This window comes from Mchenga conophoros, linkage group LG7, assembly GCF_057382185.1.
Source record: "Mchenga conophoros isolate Kocher_MC1m ecotype Shallow Benthic linkage group LG7, M_conophoros_male_GT1.1, whole genome shotgun sequence".
Taxonomy (NCBI): Eukaryota; Metazoa; Chordata; class Actinopteri; order Cichliformes; family Cichlidae; genus Mchenga; species Mchenga conophoros.
This window is the reverse complement of record NC_140532.1, coordinates 1,572,598-1,597,447: the sequence shown is the minus strand read 5'-3', so window position 1 is coordinate 1,597,447 and position 24,850 is coordinate 1,572,598. Positions and strand designations below refer to the sequence as shown.

Here is a 24,850-nt window from a genome sequence, read left to right as displayed (position 1 = left end):
CCTTATTTTATGTTTTAATGCAGAGACAATAGCAAAGCTGTCATATGTTTGATGATATACTCCTGTAGAAGTGAAGGAGCTGACAGGTGAAACCTCTTCCTTAGATGAACATGATCAATAATCATGTATAACCACTATATTAAAAATCAAATATTCTCATTCAAACCAGGAAAATGTTCGTATTAAAAATTAAAATTATGTCACTTGAAATTGAAATGTTGAGGTGACCACATGTGACCACATTGAGGCACATTTGAATCAGGCACAAATGACACAAGCACTGAGTGCTAGCTCTCCATATATTTTCAAACATTTCCCCCAAAAGCAAGAAAAAGCCCCAAAATTCTGTTATTTTACTGGACGTAGTATGATGCAACACAGGATCAACAATACAGCACCTGCAGTATTAAGTGTGAGTCAGTTTTATCCATGTGTTTAAAAACATCCATGTCAGCATGACACACGGTGCAGTCATCGAAACAGCTCATCAAAGCTTTTTTCCTGTTAGATCGCCCATGAAAGAGATTTGGAGAAGTTGACAGAGAACAAAAAGAGCAAAGTTCCCGGTAAACCACGTCGTTTATAGATTGCTACCTGGAACCTGGATGAACTGGACAAGGTGTGTGTGTGTGTGTGTGTGTGTGTGTGTGTGTGTGTGTGTGCTGTCTCCTGCTCAAACATTTCAGTGTAAACAACTGATTAAAAAAACACTGACGCACTCGTTTCCTCTCGTCTGTTCATCAAGAGAGGAAACGACGGCTCGTTGTTTTCTGAAGACCAGCTTTCACTGCGCACCGTCACTATGCTGGAACTGACCCACCTGCAAACACCATGCTTGTTGCAATCCTCTACCTGATGAATTAGCGCGAGGTGCAGGGTATGCTTTTTATACAGTGTCTCGTTTAGCCAAGGATTAGCTGCATGTTTGATGCTTTGTGACCTGCAAAACTAACGACATCTTAATAATAATAAATAATAATAATAATACATTTTATTTAAAAGCGTCTTTCAAAACACCCAAGGACACTGTACAGAACAAACAATACAGCCATAAAAACAGGAAATAAACACAATAATAAAAAAAATGTTTACGAGCATGGAGAAGTTATATAGAGAAGGCTATCTTGAACAGGTGGGCTTTGAAGGTGGACTTAAAAAGAGGGAATGAACTGATGTTTCTGAGGTCGGGGCATAGGGAATTCCAAAGTCGAGGGGCAGAGCGACTAAAAGCCCTGCCTCCCATGGTGAAAGGAAGACGAAAGGAAGGAACAGAAAGAAAAAGAGAAAAGGAGGATCTGAGGCACCGGGATGGGATGGAGATCTGTACCAAATCAGAGAGGTATGGTATGAATAGCCTTATAATAGACTATAAAGGAGTATTTTAAAATTAATGCAAAGTTTAACCGCTAGCCAGTGAAGCTGCTTCAGGATAGGGGTGATGTGGTGTGTAGGGGGAGTCCTAGTGATAATACGGGCAGCAGAGCTCTAATCCTGCAGGGATGATGGAATGTGTGTGAGTTTGGGGTATCACGCTTGGTAAACATGTGTTACCATCCTGCAAGGATTCGCTGTGTACCGGCTGATATGAAAACCAGATTTACAAAATATGTAGACGATAAGGAGAATCAGCACCTCCAAATCCGAGGCCATGGTCCTCAGCTGGAAAGGAGTGGAGTGCCCACTCTGGGTTAGGAATGGGTTCCTACCCGGAGTGGAGGAGTTTAAGTATCTCAGGGTTTTGTTGAGTGCGGGAGAAGGGAGCGGGACGCTGACAGACTGATTGGTGACGTGGACACTGTGCTGGTCCACTGTGGTGAAGAGAGAGCTCAGTGTAAAAGCAAAGTTCTCAATTTACCAGTTAATCTGCGTCCCCACCCTCACCTACAGTTTGAGCTGTGGATGGTGACTGAAAGAACGAGATTGCGGATACAAGCGGCAGAAATGAGCTTCCTCTGAAGGGTTTCTGGCCTCTGCCTTAGAGATGGGGACTCAGGATAGAGCTGCTCCTCCACATCGAAAGGAGCCAGCTGAGGTGGTTCGGGCATCTGACAAGGATGCCCCCTGGGCGCCTCCTGGGTGAGGTGTTCCAGGCATGTCCCACCGGGAGGAGGCCCCGGGGCAGACCCAGGACACGCTGGAGAGATTATATCTCTCGGCTGGCCTGGGAACGCCTTGGTGTTCCCCCGGATAAGCTGGAGAGGGGTGGCTGAGGAAAGGGAGGTCTGGGCTTCTCTGTTTATGCTGCTGCCCCCACGACCCAACGCGGATAAGTGGAAGAAGATCGATGGATGGATGGATGGATGGATGGATGGATGGACGGACACCACCAACATAGCATTTGAATGCAAAGCAAGGAGATCTGCTCATTAACTAACCTCCTTTAAAACCCTTGGAGGCTCTTAAGGACATTTATTGTCTTTTGAATTTTTAGTTTTAAACCATTTTCACTGTGTTGAGTGGATTAAAGCCAAATTTGTCAAAGAATTTTTTTTTTACTTTTTTTGTTTAATTGTGGTGTAAATTCATTAAATTAGCCTAAAATGGCTAAGCTACAGCAATGCATCCACCTTTATGCCTTTGGACAAAAATTGTCCCATTGAAACCCATTATAAACGCTATTTTTCACGCCAGAAAAAATACGGTCAAAGGGGTCGTCAGGTTTCCAGCTTGGGTTTTGTTTTGGACTACAGGCCTTGGAGTTGTAATTTTTTTATTTGTCCACCGGGTGGTGCCCTTGCTTCACATTTGACCTCTGCTGGAAAACAGCGGGCTGCTTGGACAGACCTGCCGAAAATGACGCCTCTTTTCCGGCGTGAAGCAGCGGGTTCGCCCGCTGATCGTGCGGACCATTTTTTGGTCCCTAGGACCATGAGAGGGTGCATTTTTTTTTTAGTCAACAGGAAATGACGTATTTGTTGTCACGTGGTATCGGACGTGTGGGCTGGAAAAAGCAGTCCCCGGTGATCGTGCCCCGGTGATCGTCGCGACTTACCCCGGCAACATGCACTTATTTCGGCCTAGAGGAGGAGCATTTGCCGCCTGGAGACCATTTTCTGGTCCTGAAAAAAAAAATAAAAGGCGATCGAAATGACTGTTTGTGCCAATCTTTAGTCCATCTAAAGGCCTAATTATAATAACAATCAAATATTACTTCAAATGTTTTTTTGGGAAAATATTTAGTTTTTTAGTTTTTTTTTTAGTTTTTTTGTGATTTAAAGGGTTAAAACAACGAAAATATAATTAAAACTTTATATGAATATTTCAGGGAGAAGTAGTTTTAAAAGACTGACCAATTTAAAGTTAAAAAAAAAAATTAATTGGCCTGTAATTAGTATTTTGAGGCCATAACAGACGTCGGTCAGCCAGGACAAACTGACACCAGGTGCAGCTACTAACGTCTTTGGAATTGTGGTTGTATACACAGCTTAAAGATAACTGTGTTTCTCCGAGCATTGTCAGCAGGAAATAGACATAGCTGTGGATGGGAAGGATCAAGCCAGTTTTGAAGATGCTCTGTGTGCAGGTAGATTCAATTTTGTTTATTTATTTATTTAGACAGACTATTAACCTGTCATTGCTTTAAAGTCACCAATAAGACAAACAGGTACAATAAATGTAGCCTGAATATTTACATAGTCTGAAATAATGTATTATAGAAGGATGCTGCTGTTTCTTTGATGTGGTAACAACATAGTGTCATATTTGTCATGCAGGCTGTTATTCACGAGGTCCGGAGGATGGCTAATATTGCTCCCCTCAGCATTTTTCACCGCACTACTAAAGACACTGAGTTAATGGCGTACTCGATAGCCAAGCTAAATATGAAAGAAACAGAAATAATTTTCTTGAATAAAACATTTGAGAAAATGTTACTGCTGTGCTAAACAGCTGAGAGAAAAGTGAGGGCAGCAGTTATCGTTTTTACAATAACGTATATTTACAGCATTGGAAAATGTATGAAAGCATATGTGAGGTGATGAGGGTCATCTTTGTATTCTTTAGGGAACCATCGTCATCCCCAACCTGTCATCGGTGCTTTTTGAGGAGGGGCAGAAACTTCCTCAGTGTCAGTGGAGGGTTTGTTAGACCAGAAGCCTTCGTGCTTTCTGTGCTGCTGCACAAAAGATGTCAAATGGTCTCTCTGGTTCTTACTAACCACCAGAAGATTACAGGCTACCCTTCATTATCCTTCAGTTTCACAAAATGCTACGTGTGGGTTTTTTGCGAGGTTGTTGGTGTGAAGTTGAAATAAACAATAGCTAATAGTCTTTGAGCATTAACAAATTTATCCTTTACATCCTCAACATGAAAGACAGACATGGTCACTAAGATGTCTTCTATTAGTTTGCACTTTTTGTTTTTTGGAGGTTTTGGAGATAACAGTTACCAAATATAGTCAAGACCTTTGACCTGTGACTGATCAGTTAATGAGTCTGTTCTTTATTCTACAAACTCAGATACAAAACGAAGATAAAACTACCATTTATATGTGGACAGGAGGATGGAGTGCTAAGCTATCCACTGAGGCTAGCAGTCTGGGTAGAAAGCTGCATCCATAAACTGTATGTGTGCAACCCACACACACATAACAACTTCTAAGTTTAGCAGAAAGCTGTTGACTACACTTGTGTCAGCAGTTTCTGACACTTTTGTGTAGGCTTCATATTTCTGCCCTGGACATTACTGCTTGGTCAACATTATAGTTTAGAGGTGAATGATTGGCTCCTCCGGGGAGCCGGAGCGTGCTTCCTCATTAGTCAAACGGGAATCTGCTGGTGAACTGCTAATAATTTTATGTGTACTTTTAAAAATGTGGCCTGATTTTGGAACTTAACGACAGAAGGACTTAATCTCTTGAGATGAAACCCGCAGTGATAGATATCTGACACGAGTCATCATTCGTTTGTGATTCACTCAGATGATTAAAAAGTTGGTCTGTTGCTGTGGTTTTACTGTACAAGAGTTACATGTGTACTTAATAATGACACAAAGATATTTAAGATATGCTCACAAATGAATCAATTCTGTCTTTTCTGGCTGACATAAAGGCACACTGCACGCTGTTCACTTTTACCAGTAGCCTTTTGATAGTAGGACAGCACTGTGTTATTGAAGCTTTTGTGTGGATGCTGTATTGTTTGACTGGGCGGGAGGCCGGGGTGGGGGGCGGGATTGTGCATGTGTGTGTGCTGACATGGACCTTCTGTGATGGCTTTCAGCTGGATGGATGATGTGGTACTGAGGACAGTGAGAGGAGAGTGGAAGAGAAAAACAGGCTGAAGGAAGATTTTAAAAACACTCATTAAACAAACGAAGCACGCGGCGAGACGCACGGCTGACTGAGATGGACTCGAAGACACTGAGACAAACTTGGGATTATCAGTAAGGGATCATCAGAAGAGGAGTTTCTCAAACATGGACTAGTCTGGGAGCGTGCACATATATAGACAAACACACACTCACCCTCATACATTCGCACACTCTGTTCCCTCGTGAGAGGCCTTGGAAGCGGACAGGTGCCATTATGCAGGAGTCTCCAGGTGCGGTTGGTGTGGATGGCAGCTACACTAGTAATGTTCCAGCCTTTCTAACTAAGCTGTGGACCCTGGTTGAGGACCCAGACACCAACCACCTTATCTGCTGGAGTGCCGTGAGTCACATCTACATTAATATTAATGGTTACTACTTAATATTAATTTTTAGTACAGTATATATAAGAAGTGAATATGGCATAGGTTGTCTATGAGAGACTGACCAGCTTGTTAAAGCTCTGGGGAAACTGTTGAAGCTGATGTTGCAGCTTTAACAGTACAAAAAATCCTACATGTCTTTATTGTACGGTTGCAAGATCTTTATTTGGTGGTGACTTAGTGGTTTCAGTATCAAGGCTTTGTTATTGGGTTGTTTAGCTTGTTAAGTAGTTGCATTTCTGATATTGATCCTATGTAACAAGTAACTCCATCAGTGGACTAAAGCTTTGAACAGTATCGTAAAGTAAATATTTCTGTTAATCTGAAATAGTAACAAAAATCTATTTGTGTAGTGTGAAGGCATCGAGTATGATCACAAATCCAGCACAGAGGCTCTGCCATGTGTCCTCGAGAACACCGCTGTGCATGTAAAGCTCACTGCTCATCCATGTTTGAGTTATTTTAACAAATGCAAACAAAAGCCGCTAACAAAAGCGTTACCCCCTTCAAAGCGTGTAACGTTTAGTTACAGCAGACCTTCCCAAAGTGTGGGGCGCTGAGCCATTGCAAGGGGGGGGGGGGGGCGCGGTATGAAAGGGGGGGACGCTTGGACACTGCTAGCACGGGGCGCCCACACAAACGCAAAGCAGGAGATGAAGCATCGCTGAATATGTTTCCAAACCAACTTCATTCTGAGCCAAAGACTAGAAAATATGGTGAAGCAAATCTGCCCTTTGGCTTCACCTGCACAGGTGCTGAGGTAGGTCTCCCTGCAGGGTTGGTTTTCCCTGTGTCGGGAGCAGCGCTGGGCTGTTCAAATCACGGACAAACAGGATCCCACATCCTTGATTTTTAGTTCACAAACACTTGTTGTAATGACTAACTGCTCCTGACATGTTGGAGATGTTTGCTCTGTATACAGTAAAGTTACAGCAGGATACAAATAACATCAGGCTGATCCTGCCACAGTTTGTTCCCTCGGTTCAAATCACGGACAAACAGGATCCCACAGCTATTTATGTTTTTACACCCATTTTGCACAGAGAGGCATTTTTGAAAAATGTATTGACAGCAATGTTGAACATTATTACACAGGAAAAAAACAAGTACACGTAAAATAATCACACGGTGACGCCTCTGCCTTTGTAAATGGAGGGACAGTAACTGCGTGTAAACCTGCAGACAGTCAGATTAACAGTATTTTGTCTCTATCTGCCATTCTGCGATTCATCTCCTGTAAACAATAACGTGGCCACAGTGTGACGTGAAAAAGGCACATACCTTTGACGCTGCGTGACCAACTCCGTATTCCTCGTCCACACGGAAACGCAAAAATTTCGGAATTTCGGTAAAATGTACAAATTTATACCTGCTGGTAAGAAAAAAAAGGACAAAAATGGGCAAAAACTGGGTAAAAGTTCTGTTGTTATTCATTTAATGTTCCCCAATACATGCAGCATCCATATAACGTTGATTTCACCTGGTTTCAAACAGTGATGTTGCATTTTATCACTGACAGACTCTCTGCTTGACCAAAACACCAAATTCCCAAATAGACAAACATTTACTTTCATGTTTACACCGAGTTTGTGCTGCGCTGCGTTACTGGCGTTACTCACTGCTAGTTCTGATTAAAATGTGTTATTATTGGGATCAGTCATCTGTAGACGAACCCCGGCATCGGCCAGTTTTCCAGATGACTCCCTATTGTTAGTATTATTTAATAACTCATAACGTATTATTATTTAAAGTTAACTCAGCTACTTGTAAGAGCTTACCTGGATGTCTGTGAAATCCAGAGATGGAATCAAACGCAGCACGATGGTAACCGCACTCAATGTGTAAACACATTTAAAAAGGCTAAAAGTTAACCTGATCTTCAGTTTCTTCATGTTTTTGGTTGATCTGAGGAAAAGTACATCACAGCGGTGTTTCCTGTCACACTGAGCTGCCGTACGCTAATGTTTGCAACACAAAAACGATTCAGTACAGATTAGTACGCACATGAATGATGTATTTCTCTCAGTGCTGGATTAGCTATGCACAGAGATCCTGAAAACTGATTCTGCATTTCTGTGTTTTCTCTGTTTCAGACTGGGACTAGTTTCCATGTGTTTGACCAGGGTCGCTTTGCTAAGGAGGTTTTGCCCAAATATTTTAAACACAACAACATGGCAAGCTTCGTCCGGCAACTCAACATGTGTGAGTTTCTCCTCTCCTCTCCTCTCCTCTCCTCTCCTCTCCTCTCCTCTCCTCTCCTCTCCTCTCCTCTCCTCTCCTCTCCTCTCCTCTCCTCTCCTCTCCTCTCCTCTTCATTCTCCATTTATTTATCAGTCCTACTTTTTGCTTATAGATGGTTTTCGTAAGGTGGTAAACATCGAGCAGAGTGGTTTGGTGAAACCTGAGAGAGACGATACAGAGTTCCAACATCTGTACTTCCTCCAGGGACATGAGCACATGCTGGAACACATCAAAAGAAAGGTATGGATGCAGATAGGAGCAATGTCTCTGAAGGAGTTCTTCATTATGCTAAATTGTTTGTTTTCCTTCATAAAAATTATTAAGATCCAGTCCAGATGCTTTTCTTTTCAAGCTCCTTAGACGACGCTTCTATCCAAGCCAATAACAGTGTGGTGCTTTGACCAAAGTCCAAGACCTTGCTATTGGTCCAGTTAGGTGAAGCTGCACGTTTAGAGAGGGGTTTTGCACAAAAAATTTTATTTCTCTCTTACAAAAAGACATCTGAGAAACAGAAATCATTGTTTTCTTTTTATATCAGTCTGTAACAAACCATCTCCCTCAGCTCTGGACATCCAGTGACAACATCATACTTCAAGAGTTCAGGCGCAGCTTTTTTCACTGAACACTGTTCAAATTTTCACATAAAGGAGATTTTAAAACGTGACATGAAAACACAGCATTGGTGTAGTTTGTGGACATGAACTACCATTCGTGTAAAACGCCCGTAGAACTGTAGTATTTCTGTTGTCATAAATTAATTCTATGCCAAAGTTCTTATGATTTATCTTAACATATAATTCAAATCATTCAAAAATGAGAAATGTGATTTTTCCTTTGCATTTGTGGGAAAGTGAGAAAAATGGACCCGATATTGATGCTTGATAATTGCTGGAGTTATTCATCATTTGAGGTGTTTTTACCTGAACACACAACATCAATGTTAGTTTGGAAATGAGTTACCCAGAATGCATCATGTTTTCAGGTGTCCATAGTGAAGAGTGAAGAGACTAAAGTTCGTCAGGAGGACCTCAGTAAGCTGCTGTACGAAGTCCAGCTTCTCAGGACACAACAGGACAACATGGAGTGTCAGATGCAGGACATGAAGCAGTGAGTACAGGACGTGTGTGTCTGTGTGTGTCTGTGTGTGTCTGTGTGTGTCTGTGTGTGTCTGTGTGTGTCTGTGTGTGTCTGTGTGGGTCTGTGTGTGTCTGTGTGTCTGTGTGTGTCTGTGTGGGTCTGTGTGTCTGTGTGTGTCTGTGTGTGTCTGTGGGTCTGTGTGGGTCTGTGTGTGTCTGTGTGTCTGTGTGGGTTTGTGTGTCTGTGTGTGTCTGTGTGTGTCTGTGTGTGTCTGTGTGGGTCTGTGTGTGTCTGTGTGTCTGTGTGTGTCTGTGTGTGTCTGTGTGTCTGTGTGTGTCTGTGTGTGTCTGTGTGGGTCTGTGTGTGTCTGTGTGGGTCTGTGTGTGTGTGTGTGTCTGTGTGTGTCTGTGTGTGTGTGTGTGTGTGTGTCTGTGTGTGTCTGTGTGGGTCTGTGTGTGTCTGTGTGGGTCTGTGTGGGTCTGTGTGTCTGTGTGTGTCTGTGTGGGTCTGTGTGGGTCTGTGTGTGTCTGTGTGTCTGTGTGTGTCTGTGTGGGTCTGTGCGAACTGATATCACAAGTCCCGCCCCTTCTTGATTTTGATTTGTCATTGTCACAGAGGCGACACTGTTTCAAAAGTTCAACAGATTTTTAGGTAAAAGGGATTTTAGTGCAGCAGAAAATAAAAACACTCAACTTCAGACGATTCGCACAAACGTGCTGAAAAAAGTTCCCTTTGACTCAAAGCCTGAAGTTTCAGACACACGTTTCAGTCCAGTGTGAACTGGAGCATCAGACGTTCTGCAAAATCACTTTGTTTATTTTACTGTAGGTGCAAAAACTACATTTGTAGATTATTACAGTCATAAACACGTGTAAGCACAGAAACGTTTAATAGTTTATATTTGACTGAAATTTGAATGTGAATTACTGTGATTGTGGAAGAGTGTTGTGCTGTTCTCTGGAAGAATATAAGCACAGTCTTTCATATTAACTAACAATTATTAAAGCGTAGACACCTAAATAAAAACAGTTAGCCCTTTTGGATCGTTGTGATCCTGTTTTTATTTATTTTAACATTTTAACCTCTGAGGGAGCTGAAAAGTATGATGTGTGTGTGGAGCCCAGAAACATGACTGACGCTTGTTGGGCTGCATAAAGTGTCCTTGTTCAGTTTTACACTGGCAGAGAAACGATGCCCTTCCTGACTCTTCTGTCTCCTTGAAAAAATATTTCACATTTTTCTAGTTAAAAACATTTTTTTTATTTGTCCTCTGAACTTGTTTTTGGTAAAATAAATACAGCCATGCTACAGCGATGTCCGCTCGTGGTCATCTGACCCACACACTCACACATTGCTGGCCCATGTTGAAGACAGGGATTGTGTCAGAGCAGCAGCTAACCTGTGCTTTGTTTCTCTTGCTAAGTAGATGACCTCACTTTTTTTCTACACACTATTGTTACTGAACAGAGCTGCTGTGCCTGTTGTGTGGCTGCTTTGTGCTCCGTATTGTTTGTTAATGAGAGAAGAGAATGTTCACCTGCTCACCTGACTAACACACACACACACACACATCGGTAACCACTGGTAATCTTCTCAGAAAGGTGAGCACACGTGAACACAGGTGCGTGCATATGTATGTGAGCAATGGTGTGGACATCCATCACAGAAAGTCAGTGTGTCAGCAGGTGGATGATGAACATCATCGCTGTGTGTTTATGTCGACGTGACGCCATTGCTTCCTTTAGCTACCCTGCACACATTTCCACATTGAGGGAAATTTGGGATTTAACCAACACAACTATTTAAACTTTTCTTCTTTTGCACATCAACAAAACAAAGACAGAATCTTCATTTCCTCAGGGTGGATTGTTTTTAGGCAAATGGAGGAAAAGACAGCTAATAGAGTCATAAATACATTATGGAGATTGCACATGATTAAACTTGTTGAGCATGTTTGGCTGAAAGATTTCTGCTGTGCACTGATGCCTGACAGGTTAAATGAAACACTGCTTGTGCCTGAAGCACGCGTGCTCGTGAGATTAACCTGAATGAACCTAAAGTAGTGAAAAAAACCTACATGGAAGAATCGACTGTGCTCTTTTCTTTGCATCACATCGAAACCCAGTTTTTAACTCTGCTTATTAAAAACGTAATTAGTCTATAAACAGGTGGCTATAACAAAACGTTCAGGTCGTACTTGTAATGTTTCGCATTCGTTCTGCTCGTTCCGCCTTTCTGATCTCTGCAGTGTTTCCCCTCCGTTTGCAGGCAGAATGAGGTGCTGTGGCGGGAGGTGGTGTCACTGAGACAGAACCACACGCAGCAACAGAAAGTCATGAACAAGGTCAGTCTATGGGTACTCATGATGCATTTATATGTTTATGTAAAACACAGATACAAAAGTAAGTAATGAAAGTTTTTGCCTTCACGTTTGACTCACGGGGCGATCGTGGCTCAAGAGTTGGGAGTTCGCCTTGTAATCGGAAGGTTGCCGGTTCGAGCCCCGGCTTGGACAGTCTCGGTCGTTGTGTCCTTGGGCAAGACACTTCACCCGTTGTCTACTGGTGGTGGTCAGAGGGCCCGGTGGCGCCAGTGTCAGGCAGCCTCACCTCTGTCAGTGCGCCCCAGGGTGGCTGTGGCTACAATGTAGCTCCATCACCAGTGTGTGGATGTGTGGATGACTGGATGTGTAAAGTGCTTTGGGGTCCTTAGGGACGAGTAAAGCGCTATATAAATACAGGCCATTTACCATTTACCATTCACGCTTCTGTATTTCACATGTATCTTCCACTCTAAAGGAATAAACACTGAACAAATACTTCAAAGCTATATTTCGGTGATGTTACCGTTTCTTTCTGTTATCGCTGAGCTTCCAGCATCTTTGTAACTGATGAAACCTGCCAGAGGTCGGCAGCAGGAGTATAATTTTCCTTCCAGACGTTATTCAAACTACACAGTGGATGTTTGTTCTCTGTGGGTTCGTCGCTGTGGTGGAAAGTAAATGAAGTTCTTTTCACAGCTAAGGTGATTTATGTATAAATTTGTGAGACGTTTGAATGCAGGACCGACGGCACTTGTATCACAGTGTTTTACAGTATTTCTTTTGAACTTTTTGTTTTAGAGTTGAAGGTAAATGTTCTGGCGTCATAAAGCATTGTTTCCTTTGCTTTGATAGAGTGCTGTTTTAACACCGTCAGCTAGCTTACTGGATTGTTACTTGAAGCATCAGCACTTTTGCTGCATGTCTGATTCACAAAAAGATGAATCAGTTTATAAAGTGAAAATGTTCAGACCATCAGACCTGAGAAACACAAAGGTTCATCGTCTGAACATGTGAGCGGGGAGGTTAGGGCTCGTGTCTCTCAGTTTCCTGTTCTGTTTATATCTGAAGGTAAAAATGAGAGTTGGTGATGTTTTCCTGTGTGAGCTGCTGATTCACACATGCTCGTTCTGTCTTTGCCAGCTGATTCAGTTTCTGTTCAGCCAGATGCAGTCCAACACACCCAGCACTGTGGGCCTAAAGAGAAAGCTGTGAGTAGACACACACCTACACACACAGAGCCGTGCACAAACACACACGGGCGCACAGTAGAGCAATCAACAAAAGTGAGACAAACAGGGCCACAGTGGGGCAGAGGGAAGGGCTGGCTCAGCTGACAAACTGAATAATCGAACTCAACAAGCGATGTGAATGGAGACAAGTGCTGAATCAGTCAGTCAGACACAAACACACACACACAGTGAAGGCAGAGCAGGGTGCGCGACCCTGCACGACAGGCTGTGTGTGTAAAATGCTGGTTCAGCTTTGTTACTGAGAGTGAACGAGGCCGACGTGAGAAAGCAACGGCACGCCGCAACACAAAAGTGCCAAAGAAATGTGTATTTCTGGGTCGGGAAGAGTTCAGATGTATGCTTTGCAGAAATGTGTGTCTTTTTTTTCATACACTTCCACAATCTGGGTTTTGTGTCCTAGTTCATCTACTCTCACTGCAAGTTTCCTTGCTCCAAAATTAACCTTTTAAAAAAGCTTCGAGCTCATTTCTGCATGGGTCTTAACATGTGCACAAGTCTAGCATGTTTGCCATCATAGTTACAGTGTTAGCATGTAAACTGAAGCACAGATTCCTTGGATGGTCTGTATCACCACAGACAAGCATACAGTTTGTTGGTTAATCCATTAAAAACATTCCACATACACATCACAGAGGTCCAGTTTAATGATTTAAAACAGTGGAGGTGGGGTCTAGCACACCACTGGCTGCTGCCAGCTGACTTTGCCCTTCAGTGTTGAGATTATTATCCGTGGATATAAAGCACACACACACAACCATGTGTTTGCTGCATGGACTTGTTGGTTAATAAATACAAAACCGAAGGAGCACATGAGCTCTTGAAAGACTGAATCTTGTGACACAGCATTGTTAATTACATGAAGCCGTGTAACAAAGACGGATCGAAAAGAACTGTAGCATTCAGCAGGTTTCAGTGTAAACACCACAGACAAACAGACGTCTGCTCCAGTCACACCAATTAACCATTTGTTAATTAGTACATTGATGATCATTGTGCGTAGCTGATATTACTACTGTTTTATAACTTAGTGAAACAATAACGCTTCCTCCAGGCCTCTGATGTTGGACGATGGCTCTCCCAGCCCTCCTGCCTCCAAGTTCAGCCATAGTCACCAGATGGAAGCCATCCACGAGCCCTTCTACATCCAGTCGGTGAGAACGACACACCTCAAGTCTGGTTTTCAGTTTGTTGAAAGTACCGTGTGGACACATTTTACTGGGAACTATAATTAATAATCTGCTGTGCTGCTGCTGACCTTCCACATTCAGCACAAACAGCGCTGGTAGCAACATGCAGTCAAATCAGCTGTGAGGTAAACAGCTGGCCTTCCTAAGTGCTCGGCTATGTGCGATTCTAAAATGACCTTTAAAACCAACTGATCGAGTACATACACACTTCCCAATACTGATGAATCTAAATGTAGAACCATGACAGCTACTGTGTTAAATCATAATTTATTATACAGATGAGGACAGAATCATTAGCACCTCTGATACTAATAATGAATCATATCATTTTTGCTGGATAATAGATTCTATTCTTTTGTTGTAGGTTTTGGCAACTCGCACCTACATCGCCTGAAATATCACAGCCCATTCTTCTTTGGCTAAGCTCTCAGGCTTCTCCATGTTTGATGGTCTCTTCTTGCATTTACCTCAGTCTGAAGAACTTCAGTGGGATTTAAATCAGTGCATTGTGCAAGCCATTCAATAACATTCACTTTGGCCTTCTGCAGGTAGTTCTTCACTGTGGAGTGCTTGAGGTTTTCTTTCAAAATCTTCTGTTATCTTTCCCAACTCCCCACAGTTGTGTCTCACTGTGGGAATGGTGTCCTTGGGGTTGTCTAAGGAGCTTGGGAAGAAAAGCATCTGGAGATGCTTGAAGATGTTTCACCTCTCATGGTGGAGAGTCCCAGATTTAAGCCCTGTGGGAGTGTTCCCCCAAGAGGGTCATGGACTCCCTATTGATCCTCTACCTAATCCCACGAGCCAAGGTGTGAAAACAGGCGTGGGTCCCAATCAGCCAGAGTTTCAGGTGTGTTCATTGTGAAACCTGGCCCCACCTTATCATGTGATTTCCTGAGGTCAGATGGCCCAGGATGTGAGTGGGCGTTAAGGCGTCTGGGAAGGATCTCAAAACTGGATTATAGATGGCAGAGAGTTGGTGTCGTAAACCCCGCCTCTGTTCAAAGATGGTCGCTCACAGTGGACATAGATGCTTCTTTCACTCCTCTTTCAAACCATCTGTCCTCTCTGTCTAAGATGTGAACACTGGCGTCCTCAAAAGAGTGACCTTTGACCTTTAGATGCAGATGGACCACTGAGTCTTGTCCTGTGGAGGTGGCTCTTCAAACAGGAGAGGCCTCTTCAGATATAAGTAGTGTTTCTAGCCAAAGAGCTCTAGTTTTGTCTTATCTGACCAAAGTCTTCTGGCTTGAAGACGTCTCTTCTGAAGAAGTGGAGTTTTGTTCCTGTGCAGGCTTCTCGTGATTATCTTCTTTGAGACTTCAGTTCCCAACTCGGCCAAGTCATTCACCAGTGTCTCGGTCGTTCTTCTGCTGTAAACACATCTCTCACTAGTTTCCTTCTTTGAAATCTTTTGCTTCCTACCTCTGACAGACTGGCTCTTTACTGTCCAGCTTTCTTTGATGAAACTTCTCACTCCAGTTCATGATACTTGGATTGATAACTTTGGATCCATCTCCTATTTTATGAACATCAACAATTATTTTTTTCCATTTTATAACTGATGCACTTTTTAACCTTTAATAGGAGGGGTTAATCATTTTGTCCTCATCTGTTTGAATACATATCCTAACACTCCAGCGCCATCAATCCAGCTGTTACTGTACGTCACCACTAGGGGGAAGCAATGTGCAGTGACAGATTTAGGGGGCCACCGATGTGCTTCACTGCAGTCCGAGGTCAAACACATGAGTCTGTAAAGGACTGTTACATACAGGCTCTGCTGCAAAGGCAACAATCACAGAAGTGTTGAAGTTGAAAAAAGGTCTAAACGAGTCCAACGAAATTCTGACTTCAACTGTTTTCAGGAACCAAAAGCATTTATGTGGGCTCACAACCAGATATGTTTGAACAGATTCTAGGTTGTGTGTTGTTTTGTTTTTTTAACTAAATACAAGCATCCTGAAAATCTTCAACTTCATTGGTGCTAAATTTATTAGAGCAAACATGCATCACAGTCCTCTCCTCTTTGCCCTCAGCCATCCAGTGATACTGCTTCCTGCTCTGCTAGCGGACTTGCAGGAGGACCGATTATATCCGATGTTACTGATATGTCTCAGGCGAGCATGGCTCTGCAGATGCAGCCTGATGAGACTAGGTAGGAGATCCATGTGTGACTTTCTTGGCTCACTATTAAAAGCTACTTTTAACACACAACGTGTGACTCTGCTTGTAGGGAGAAGTGCATGATGCTGATCAAAGAGGAGCCTGTGAGTCCAGGGGTACGAGGGGGAGGAAAAGGAAGCAGTGTACCGGGAGGAGAGGCTGTAGCGTTGACCTCCCCGTGTGAGGTGTGCTCCTCTGAACCACCTGTCCTTCCTGTTGCAATGGTCCAATCTGTTCTGGAGGGGAGGGGCTCTGTAGGCTCCATGCTGGAGAGGAGGAGCAAGAGACCTGCTCTGGAGAGGTAGGTGCTCACAGGTGGACGAAGTCATGAAAAATGTAATGCAACAGAAAAGTACTGTGAGGTGTATGAATTGTATAACACATCCTCCATGTGTGTGTGCAGAGCTGAGGTTGCAGACACAGTGGAGAATGTGGACATGAGTCTGGAGGAGCTGCAGCATCTGCTTCTTAGGAGCCATCAGCAAAACGCTGTGGAAGCTGGGACCAGTGCTGTCATGGATGTCAGTAGATATTTGCGACATCAGGCTGACCGATGTCAGTTTGATGATTATTAGGGATGGGTATCGTTTAGGTTTTATCTGATACCAGTACCAAACCGGTACTTTTGAAACGGTGCCGGTGCTTAAACGGTGCTCGAACCGGTGCTTAAAGAATCAAGAACACCAACTTTGTCCAAAAACCTCTCATGTTCAGCTGTTTTTTGTAAAAAGATAACAATGTTAGCCTTTTCTGCAGCTATGGGGGATTTATGGCATCACTCTTGGCTGGAAGCAGTGCTTAAACAATGGAAAAAACAAACTTTGTCCAAAGTTTAGCTGTTTTCCACTTTTTCTTTGGTCATTTTAGCCTTTTTGGCCAGGGTGAAGGGAGCATCTGCCATCAAACAAGAGGACAGCTGCATGTAGCTATGATGGTGTTTGCTAGTTCACCTTACATGCATTAATGTAATAACGTGGTTAGCGTACTCAACGTAAATTACACACGAACAACATTAAGCTCCTCACGCAGAGAAGAACGGCTGCTGCTGCATCATCATCCTCATCATTCCTGCTACACTGGCAGGGCTAGGGGCCAGGGCTCTCCTCTTCAGGTTTTTGGGGGATGTTGCTAACTCCGGGTCCGATAACAGGCACCACACCCGCAGTAGATGTGCTCGGTGTGAGGTCTCGCAGCAAGCTATCAAATACGGCGCATTTCTCGGCTTTAAAAAAACGCTATGCGTCGCCAGGTGTTTCATCAGATTCGAGGTGTTACCTCCTTTGACAGTATCACAGTATCAGCTTAAAGCACTTGTTGCTGCTGAGTTTGCATCTTTTGCTGTGAAGTACAGCCAGACTTTGACCACTTCACCTTGGACATTTTTAATCTGTAGCTCTGCTCTAACAGAACGTACGTACCTGGCCCCGCCTACTATCCTCGGAAACGTAAAATGATTGGCTAGAATCCAAAGTGTCTGACATCTCAGTAAAAAAAGAAGAAGAAATAAAGCACCGAAATGTGCTCTGCTTTTCGGTCTGGTTACTACCGTTTATGTCAGAACCGGTGCCATGATACCGGTACCCATCCCTAATGATTATAGACAGCAGCCAGCGGAGTGTATTATTGTATTCATATCATTATGCTGCTTCCCCCCTGTTTCTTCTAGCCTTTCAGTCTAAGTCTGCCTCTGACTGAGTGGAACTTCACAGAGATGGAGCCCAACCTCAAACCAGTAAGTTTAGTCATGTGACTCTCAAAGCTTTAGTCACTGGGAGGTAAACCAGCTCAATAATATTGAAAATACCCAACAATCCCCTACGAGCAAGCACATGGCGATGATGGAGAGACTTTCATCTTCTATTTTATTTCCAGTTTCAGTAACATTAAATTCAATGTTCATCTGATTCTTAGACATTTTTCCGCACAGCAACACAAGTGCTTCAGTTTCACTACGATGATGTGCATCAGTGTGAAAACACTGATCAGCTACAAAGTGAATGCTGTAACAGGATCAGTCACATCAGTGCAGTGTGAAAAAGCCCCAGCAGGTGGAGCTTTACTACAGCAGCTCCATACTGCTCTGTGACAGAGACACTTAAGGAAGCAGAATGTGACTCTGATACAAACTCCAGATGTTTTTATACCGTTCACCTTGTGGGAAGCTCTCACTACCAGCAGCTGCAGGAGGACAAAATATTCTTCTTACAGCCTCATATTCACCGGAGTTTAGTGATGTTTTGTATGAGACCTCTCCACCTTTGAGGATCTTTGAGAGTCTTCTGCAGATCTCCTCCTGATTGGTTGATCCCATGGGCTGGCCTATTGATGTGTCACCTGCTGATTGGTTCCTGTGAACATTTTAAAAACACTGGTTCCTGCTCAGCCTCCAGTCAGTGATGATGAACTGACTCTGACACCGGAGCTCCCCAGTCTCTTATTTTGTAAAGCATCTCAGCCTTTCCTGTGGTGCCAGCACTCTTGTGTGGGGGTAAAAATGAGTATGTTCAGACCCTGTAGCACAAAGTTTCTCTCCTCTCAAGCCTTGGGGTTCTCATCAATCAGTCACCATGATACTTTGGAATGATCTACAGCAGCAGGGGAAACCTGCTCGTGTGTCTGCTGGAGTTGAAACTTCTTTTGAAGTAAATAAACATAATTTGTCCATGCACTGCAGACCAACCCAACTCTGGCTAAATGTCTGCTGCCAGCTCAAGCAGTGAAGGTTTTGGGAACACTTTGGAAGGCTGTGCCTTTTCTGGCTTTCTCCTCGGTCACTATTGTTGGAGTTTCTTCAGTCAGATTTTCCCCCACTTTCGTGCCTCAGAGGTGCAGCCCTCTTTCTCGATACATCGTCACCAACATCTGGCTTTTTAAAAACCCACTTTGAGAGATCTGCATTTTTAAAAATTGCCTTGAAGAATGGTCACATGGTAACCTAGTGCCATGAAATGTTGATCTGAAGTCAAAGGAGCTTGCAAAGAAAAGCGTCTGGACTTCTTTAAGTTGCTTGAAGACGTTTCACCTTCATCCGAGAAGCTTCTTCAGTTCTAAGGTCAAATGGTGGAGAGTCCCAGATATAAACCTAGTGGGAGTGACCCCCCACAGAGGGACAAAAGGACCCCCTGATGATCCTCTAATCGCCTGAGCCAAGGTGTGAAACTGGGTGTGGGTCCCAATCAGCCAGAGTTTCAGGTGTGTTCATTGTGAAACCTGGCCCCACCTTATCATGTGATTTCCTGAGGTCAGATGGCCCAGGATGTGAGTGGGCGTTAAGGCGTCTGGGAAGGATCTCAAAACTGGATTATAGATGGCAGAGAGTTGGTGTCGTAAACCCCGCCTCTGTTCAAAGATGGTCGCTCACAGTGGACATAGATGGCTTCTTTCACTCCTCTTTCAAACCATCTGTCCTCTCTGTCCAAAATGTGAACATTGGCCAGAAGAAGCTTCTCGAATGAGAGGTGAAACGTCTTCAAGCAACTTAAAGAAGTCCAGACGCTTTTGTTTGCAAGCTCCTTGACTACGATGACCTGGATGACTGAGAACCTTCACAGACATGTTGATCTGAAGTGTTTTTTCAGATCAACCACTGCTAACTGCCTTTTCCTAATTGTTGACCCTGAATGTTCCTGCTATCCTACAAAAACACAAAACCCCAGCACTGCACTCTGTTAAACTGTCTTATAATTACAGTGTTTTCTGATCCTGTGTCACCACATTGTTATATCTGCCATCCTATATTTCACATGTGCAACACGGGTGGCTTCAGATACCCCCCCACAGCCCACTCATGTTGACTGAAGACACAAAGACCAGCTGTGGAGCCCTGCTAGTTCTGTTTAATACAACTGTTACTTTAACTTGTGGTCTGAGTCTTAATTCATTCTTCATCCTGCTTCTGTTCCTCTTCAATTTAGATGAGAACACTTGATTGTTGACATTTTCTCTGTGTGATTGTAGAGTCTTTACCTTACAGTATAAAGTGCATCGAGTTGGTTGTTGTAAATAAAATTGAGCTGAGATTATTCAGTAATTATAAATACATAAAATTCAGAGTTTTGTATGAAGAACACATAAAGTGTGATTTGGTGTATTTTGGATGTTTTAAAGCCACTAAAATTACAACCTTTTATTAAATGTTCAAAGCTCCCTTTAGTGCCACGTTTGTTCATAATCTTTTCTGTTCCCAGCATTTACAGCCTTGGTGTTTATTAGCATGGATATTTCATAACAACATGAATGAGTGAATGATTTATTAGCTCATACTGAGTTTTGTACAGTGCAGTCCTCACATATTTGTTGTGTAAACAAATTGTTTGATATAATATGAAACGTTTCTGTTGGGATTTATTTTAACGTGTGCATGTTTATTTTCACAGTACATGTTCCAGAACCAGGAAGTCGAGGCTTTTCCAGCCGCTGGCTGTGAAGAACAGTGAATTTGTGCCGTGAACAGTCCTTTCTGAGGTGAAAGGTAAAAGTCTCTTGTTTAAGACTAATGTCAATGCAGCTTCATATTGTCAGAGGATCATCAGACTAATCGAACTGTCAAACAAATCCATTTCTTTGTGCACGAATGCAGGACTGTTTTTTACAGTGTTGTCACGTCACGAAGAAATGATTTAATCAGCGTATTTCTCACATCAGCCACAAACCACACGCATGCTGCATCTGACTGAATCGTATTCGTTTAGCTGCTGGAAAGTGTTTTGGTAACTTTTTGTGATTTAAATAGACTTTTTGCCCGTACACAATGAGACACAGCTTCTCATTGTTCGTTCATAGATCCCCCTGGTATTACACTGAAAATAAACATTGTAATGTATTAACAGATATAAAAATCGTGACACAGCTCCTCGCTGCTCGCACACAGCAGACCTGCTCTCTGATTCCTGTTCAGGTTTGCCACCGTGTGGTCAGAATCAGACTTCAGAGGTTCAGAAGTCTTTGGATGACGAGAACATTTTAGCTTCTGTGTATCGACCTCGTAGATCGTTAGTTAAGCAACCTGGGACTGAGGGGGCGGCTGAATCCTTGGTTTGGGCTCAGGAGGAGACTCACGTTGCTTTGGGATGTGTCAGGGAGGAAGTTTAAGAATCTGCTGCATCAGATCTGTGGAGGTACCTGCTATGGTGACCTCTTGAAAGTATAAATAGTTGTTGTCACTTTTAAATAAACTGAGTGGCTTTAATGCTTGCATGAATGAAGCCATTATTATAAAGACATCACTTGACCCACATGTCCAAACTCCTGAAAGAGTAGCTGATCGCAGCACAGAAACAGCTTTAGTGAAGGTTACAGCTGATACTCTTAGAGCCTGCTAGACCTCAGGTTGACACCTCAAACCTTTATATTTTATTACAGAGATTAGCATGCTGTAGGCTTTAAATGTACTGCGTGCAGCGGATGAACCAAATCTCTTTAATATGCTCCAATTTTTAATATAAATGGGGAGTCTTCTTCACAAATTAAGGTTAATTATGGGGTTCCAGTGGGCTCTGCGCCGCAGCCGGCCCTGTTTACATTATACATGCTTCCCTCAGGCAGTATCATCAGCATACATTTTCATTGCTGCTCAGATGATACCCAGCCAGAAACAGAGAGCATATTTCTCCCATATTGACTTCCTGTTAAATCTGGAACTGAATTTAAAATCCTTGAATAATCAGATTGGCCCTTATGTCAAAGACTTCGCAGCACCACATCAGCACAGAGCTCCTCGCTCGCAGACCGCTTCTGGTTCGTTTAAAGGAGAACGGGAGGCAGAGCTTTCAGCGTTCAGGCTGCTTTTCTATAAAACTAGACGTTTTTTGTAATGTAAAGGTTTGTAACCTCATCTGCATTATTTTTAATAAGAAAATGAACGTGATGCCACACCGATGACTGAAAACTGTGTGCTCAGTTTCTGACGCTCCTTTCTCCTGTTTGTGTCTGCAGGTCACAGACGCTGCCGTTACGCTTTGTACTCCAGTGGGCACCAGTTTGAGCCCCAGGCCCTGCCAGGCTATTTCCTACAAGTGACTTTGATTTTATTCTTTATACATCCACATGCCTACAACAGAAAAAGGTCTCTGCAGTCGTTTTGATCAAAGCTTTTACTTCCTGGTTTTTTGACTTCATCGGATCTATCAGCTGTCTGATCTGTGGGCGTGAACGATACCCACATGGCGAAAAAAGATGTTAGTGACTATGATTTTCACAGTTAACCAATCACAGAAGAGCATTACGACAGCCTTACATCTAGACTCTGATATTAAGCCGGATGGATGCAGACGGTGCATTCTTGGCTCCTGCACTTTAGTCTTTGTGTGAGAGGGAGTTCCTGCTTGGAGAGGTGACTTTTTCTTCCTATAAAGATTTCACGACAGATGAATATTTTTTATTAGTTTATCCTTATTAAGAATATGATGTATTTGTATCAAAGAACAAACTTTGGCAGATTTTATGTGATTTTCTCAGTCTGTGTAGGAGTGTAGATTTTGAGGTATACTTTAGGCATTTGAAAAAAATCATATCCTTCAGAGAGATAAGCGTGTTCGCGTTTCTATCAGGCTGTGTTAAAATCCATAAAGAAGGCTCTCTGAAATCTATCGCAGTAGAAGGTAACACCCATCTTTGCACAGTCCCAACGTGAAGCCTGGGATTAGGTTATTTCTCTTCTGTCTGATTTAAGTGTTAAGTTTTAATAGACAGATTCTCATTTGACAAAATCTACACTGGACACTACGGCATATTTGCACAATCGGTATATCTAGTCATTTATCTCTAGTTACAACAGTGGGTCATTGATTTCCTGTTTGTAAATAGCCAGCACTGGGTTGCTCAGTAAATGAATGACAGCATTTTTAAACCGTAATCTTTCATCTTGGAGACGAGTGGTCACACAGTGTTGCTGCACTTGTATCTGTGCTCAGTGCTACACATGCATAAAAACCAAAGTCAGGACAGGGGGCTACGCCAAAACCACAAGGAGACGAAGAATTCGTCAGCTGTCCAGGAGCCGGTGTTTACTTTGACTTTGTTTCACTGAATGTACGGTGGGGTGATTACTTGATAATTGAATCTTTTACCTGCTTGAAGGAATGCGTCTTATTTACTCTGGATAACGACAGTTTATGACAGATTATGACGTTGGACATCGAATATTAGTCCTCACCACTGTTTGGAGGCAGTAGATGAACTTGAATTGTGCAATACTGTACAGAACTGTGAGAAACTGCAATGACCATAGGAATGTAGAGAGCAGCAGCTGTAAGTGGTGGACTGGAAAGCACCATAGAAAGATGCACTGCAGAAGGATAATGTTAGCTTGTGAGCCTAAAAGCCCCGCTATTCATACAGAGTCTGACAAAAGCTTCAAATTTTAGTAGCATTAGTGAGGAGGTCAGCTGCAGCGCTGCCTGCAGCAAGGCCACGACCAACATCGTGCTGCATCGTGTAGCCGCGCCTCAGTACCTCGGCGCTCAACCAAAATCACGACTTGTGCAGAAAATCTGCAGCTTTTGCCCACGATGTGAAGCTGACTATCATGGTTTTTCCCCCATATGTATATATATATATACATATATATGTATGTATATATGTTTTTTTACATACACACACACACTTATACACTTGCAGGCTAACATTTGATAATTTCATTCTCCATGCAGCTTTTGGAAAAGGGACGGAAAGCAAGTTGTGGTGTAAACAAATGAAATTGCACTAAAAATGACAGTTGTATGATATTTGAGAGTACACAGTACATTTTAGACATAGCATTTATTTGTGTTCCTCATAATAAATATGAGTGTAATTACTTTTTTCCAAGGAGTGATGAATACATGCATTCAGCTGCTGTTGTGTTCTTAATTTATTCCGTTTTCCACTTTTAATCATTTGCACTGGAAATGATCAAACTGTGTGTTCAGATGACATTATGCCTGTCGGGATTGCAGACAGATAAATAAGTATTGATGTTCAACGAGTGAAAAGATCTCTGCTGTAACAAAGCCTGGCATCCAAAAGCACCTCTGCACGCTAAATGGACTCTAAGAAATGTGCATAGAAACACACATCACGTATATTAAAGCAGAAAATCCTGTCGACACCGGCTGTCAGTGAAGACAAAGACATGATCTCAGTGCTTAGATGCTTTTGAAAGTGGGCCGCTGAAAATGTGAATTGTTTTAAATGGATTTTTATTTTTAAAGAATAAAGTGTATCGTTACAGGGAGTCAAAGAAACTGAACATGTATTCCACCTGTGTGTGAAATATTTAAATGGAAACTCCAAATAAAAATTCATAACAAACAAATTATTTATTTGAAGGATTCATCAGAATGTGTTAAACTGTATTTATTCTGTTTTATGTAAACAGCTAACAGGAGCATGCTAAGTTAGCTTGTTAGCTAGCTTAGTAATAGTTTATCTAAAGCAGGGTGACCAACCGTCCTCTTTTTCCCGGACATGTCCTCTTTTCACGTTCTGTCCGTGGGGGATTTTCGAGATTGATAAAAATGTCCGGGTTTTCCTATATTCTGACAGAGGACCCATGTGTGTGACGTCATCCCCAATCTGCTGCTTTGTGAGCACGTTCTGCGCTCACAGACTAGTGATGGGATTTCCGGCTCTTTTTAGAGAGCCGGCTCTTTCGGCTCTGAACCGGCTCTTCAGGTTGTTTTGTTGCTTTAATTAATTTATTAACAATAATATAAAATTATGCACAAAAGGAACTACTAATGTAAAAAAAAAAGTGGTTTTATTTCTATATGTTTATATATAAATATTTACGGTGGCCCCTAGAGACAAAACACGTACAAACTCCAAATCACTTTTCTAGCATTAACTGAACTTCCAAAACAGAGCTACTAGATCACTTAAATTACACAATTGAAAGCATGTGTGTATTGTTTGTGTATTCATACACAAGCACTCATATAT

At 42.7% G+C, this 24,850-nt stretch overlaps 1 protein-coding gene across 3 annotated transcripts; it reads left to right on the top strand.

Moving 5' to 3' along the window:
* The first annotated feature begins 24 nt into the window (after nucleotides 1–24).
* hsf4 (heat shock transcription factor 4) lies at nucleotides 25–24,210 on the top strand. 3 transcript variants are annotated; one of them, XM_085281449.1, is made up of 15 exons: nucleotides 25–412; nucleotides 509–3,523; nucleotides 5,220–5,650; nucleotides 7,784–7,892; nucleotides 8,044–8,171; nucleotides 8,914–9,038; nucleotides 11,277–11,352; nucleotides 12,472–12,539; nucleotides 13,633–13,732; nucleotides 15,805–15,923; nucleotides 16,002–16,232; nucleotides 16,335–16,452; nucleotides 17,598–17,663; nucleotides 20,308–20,402; nucleotides 21,866–24,210. In XM_085281449.1, exons 3-14 carry the CDS (start codon nucleotides 5,525–5,527, stop codon nucleotides 20,365–20,367), a joined length of 1,326 nt encoding a protein of 441 aa, XP_085137575.1. In that variant the 5' UTR covers nucleotides 25–412; nucleotides 509–3,523; nucleotides 5,220–5,524; the 3' UTR covers nucleotides 20,368–20,402; nucleotides 21,866–24,210. The 3 variants fall into 3 exon arrangements, with proteins under 3 accessions (XP_085137575.1, XP_085137574.1, XP_085137573.1); XM_085281447.1 differs by lacking the exon at nucleotides 25–412 and having other exon boundaries at nucleotides 578–619; nucleotides 746–3,523; XM_085281448.1 differs by having other exon boundaries at nucleotides 25–619.
* Nucleotides 24,211–24,850: the final 640 nt, after the last annotated feature.

What these genes read in the sequence shown, in the direction of transcription:
- hsf4 (XM_085281449.1), top strand. Translation starts at nt 5,525, where the DNA reads ATGCAGGAGTCTCCAGGTGCGGTTGGTGTGGATGGCAGCTACACTAGT. An exon ending in CAGATGCAGGACATGAAGCA is followed by an intron (nt 9,039 to 11,276) that starts GTGAGTACAGGA and finishes CTCCGTTTGCAG; the next exon opens with GCAGAATGAGGTGCTGTGGC. An exon ending in AGCCCTTCTACATCCAGTCG is followed by an intron (nt 13,733 to 15,804) that starts GTGAGAACGACA and finishes CTTTGCCCTCAG; the next exon opens with CCATCCAGTGATACTGCTTC.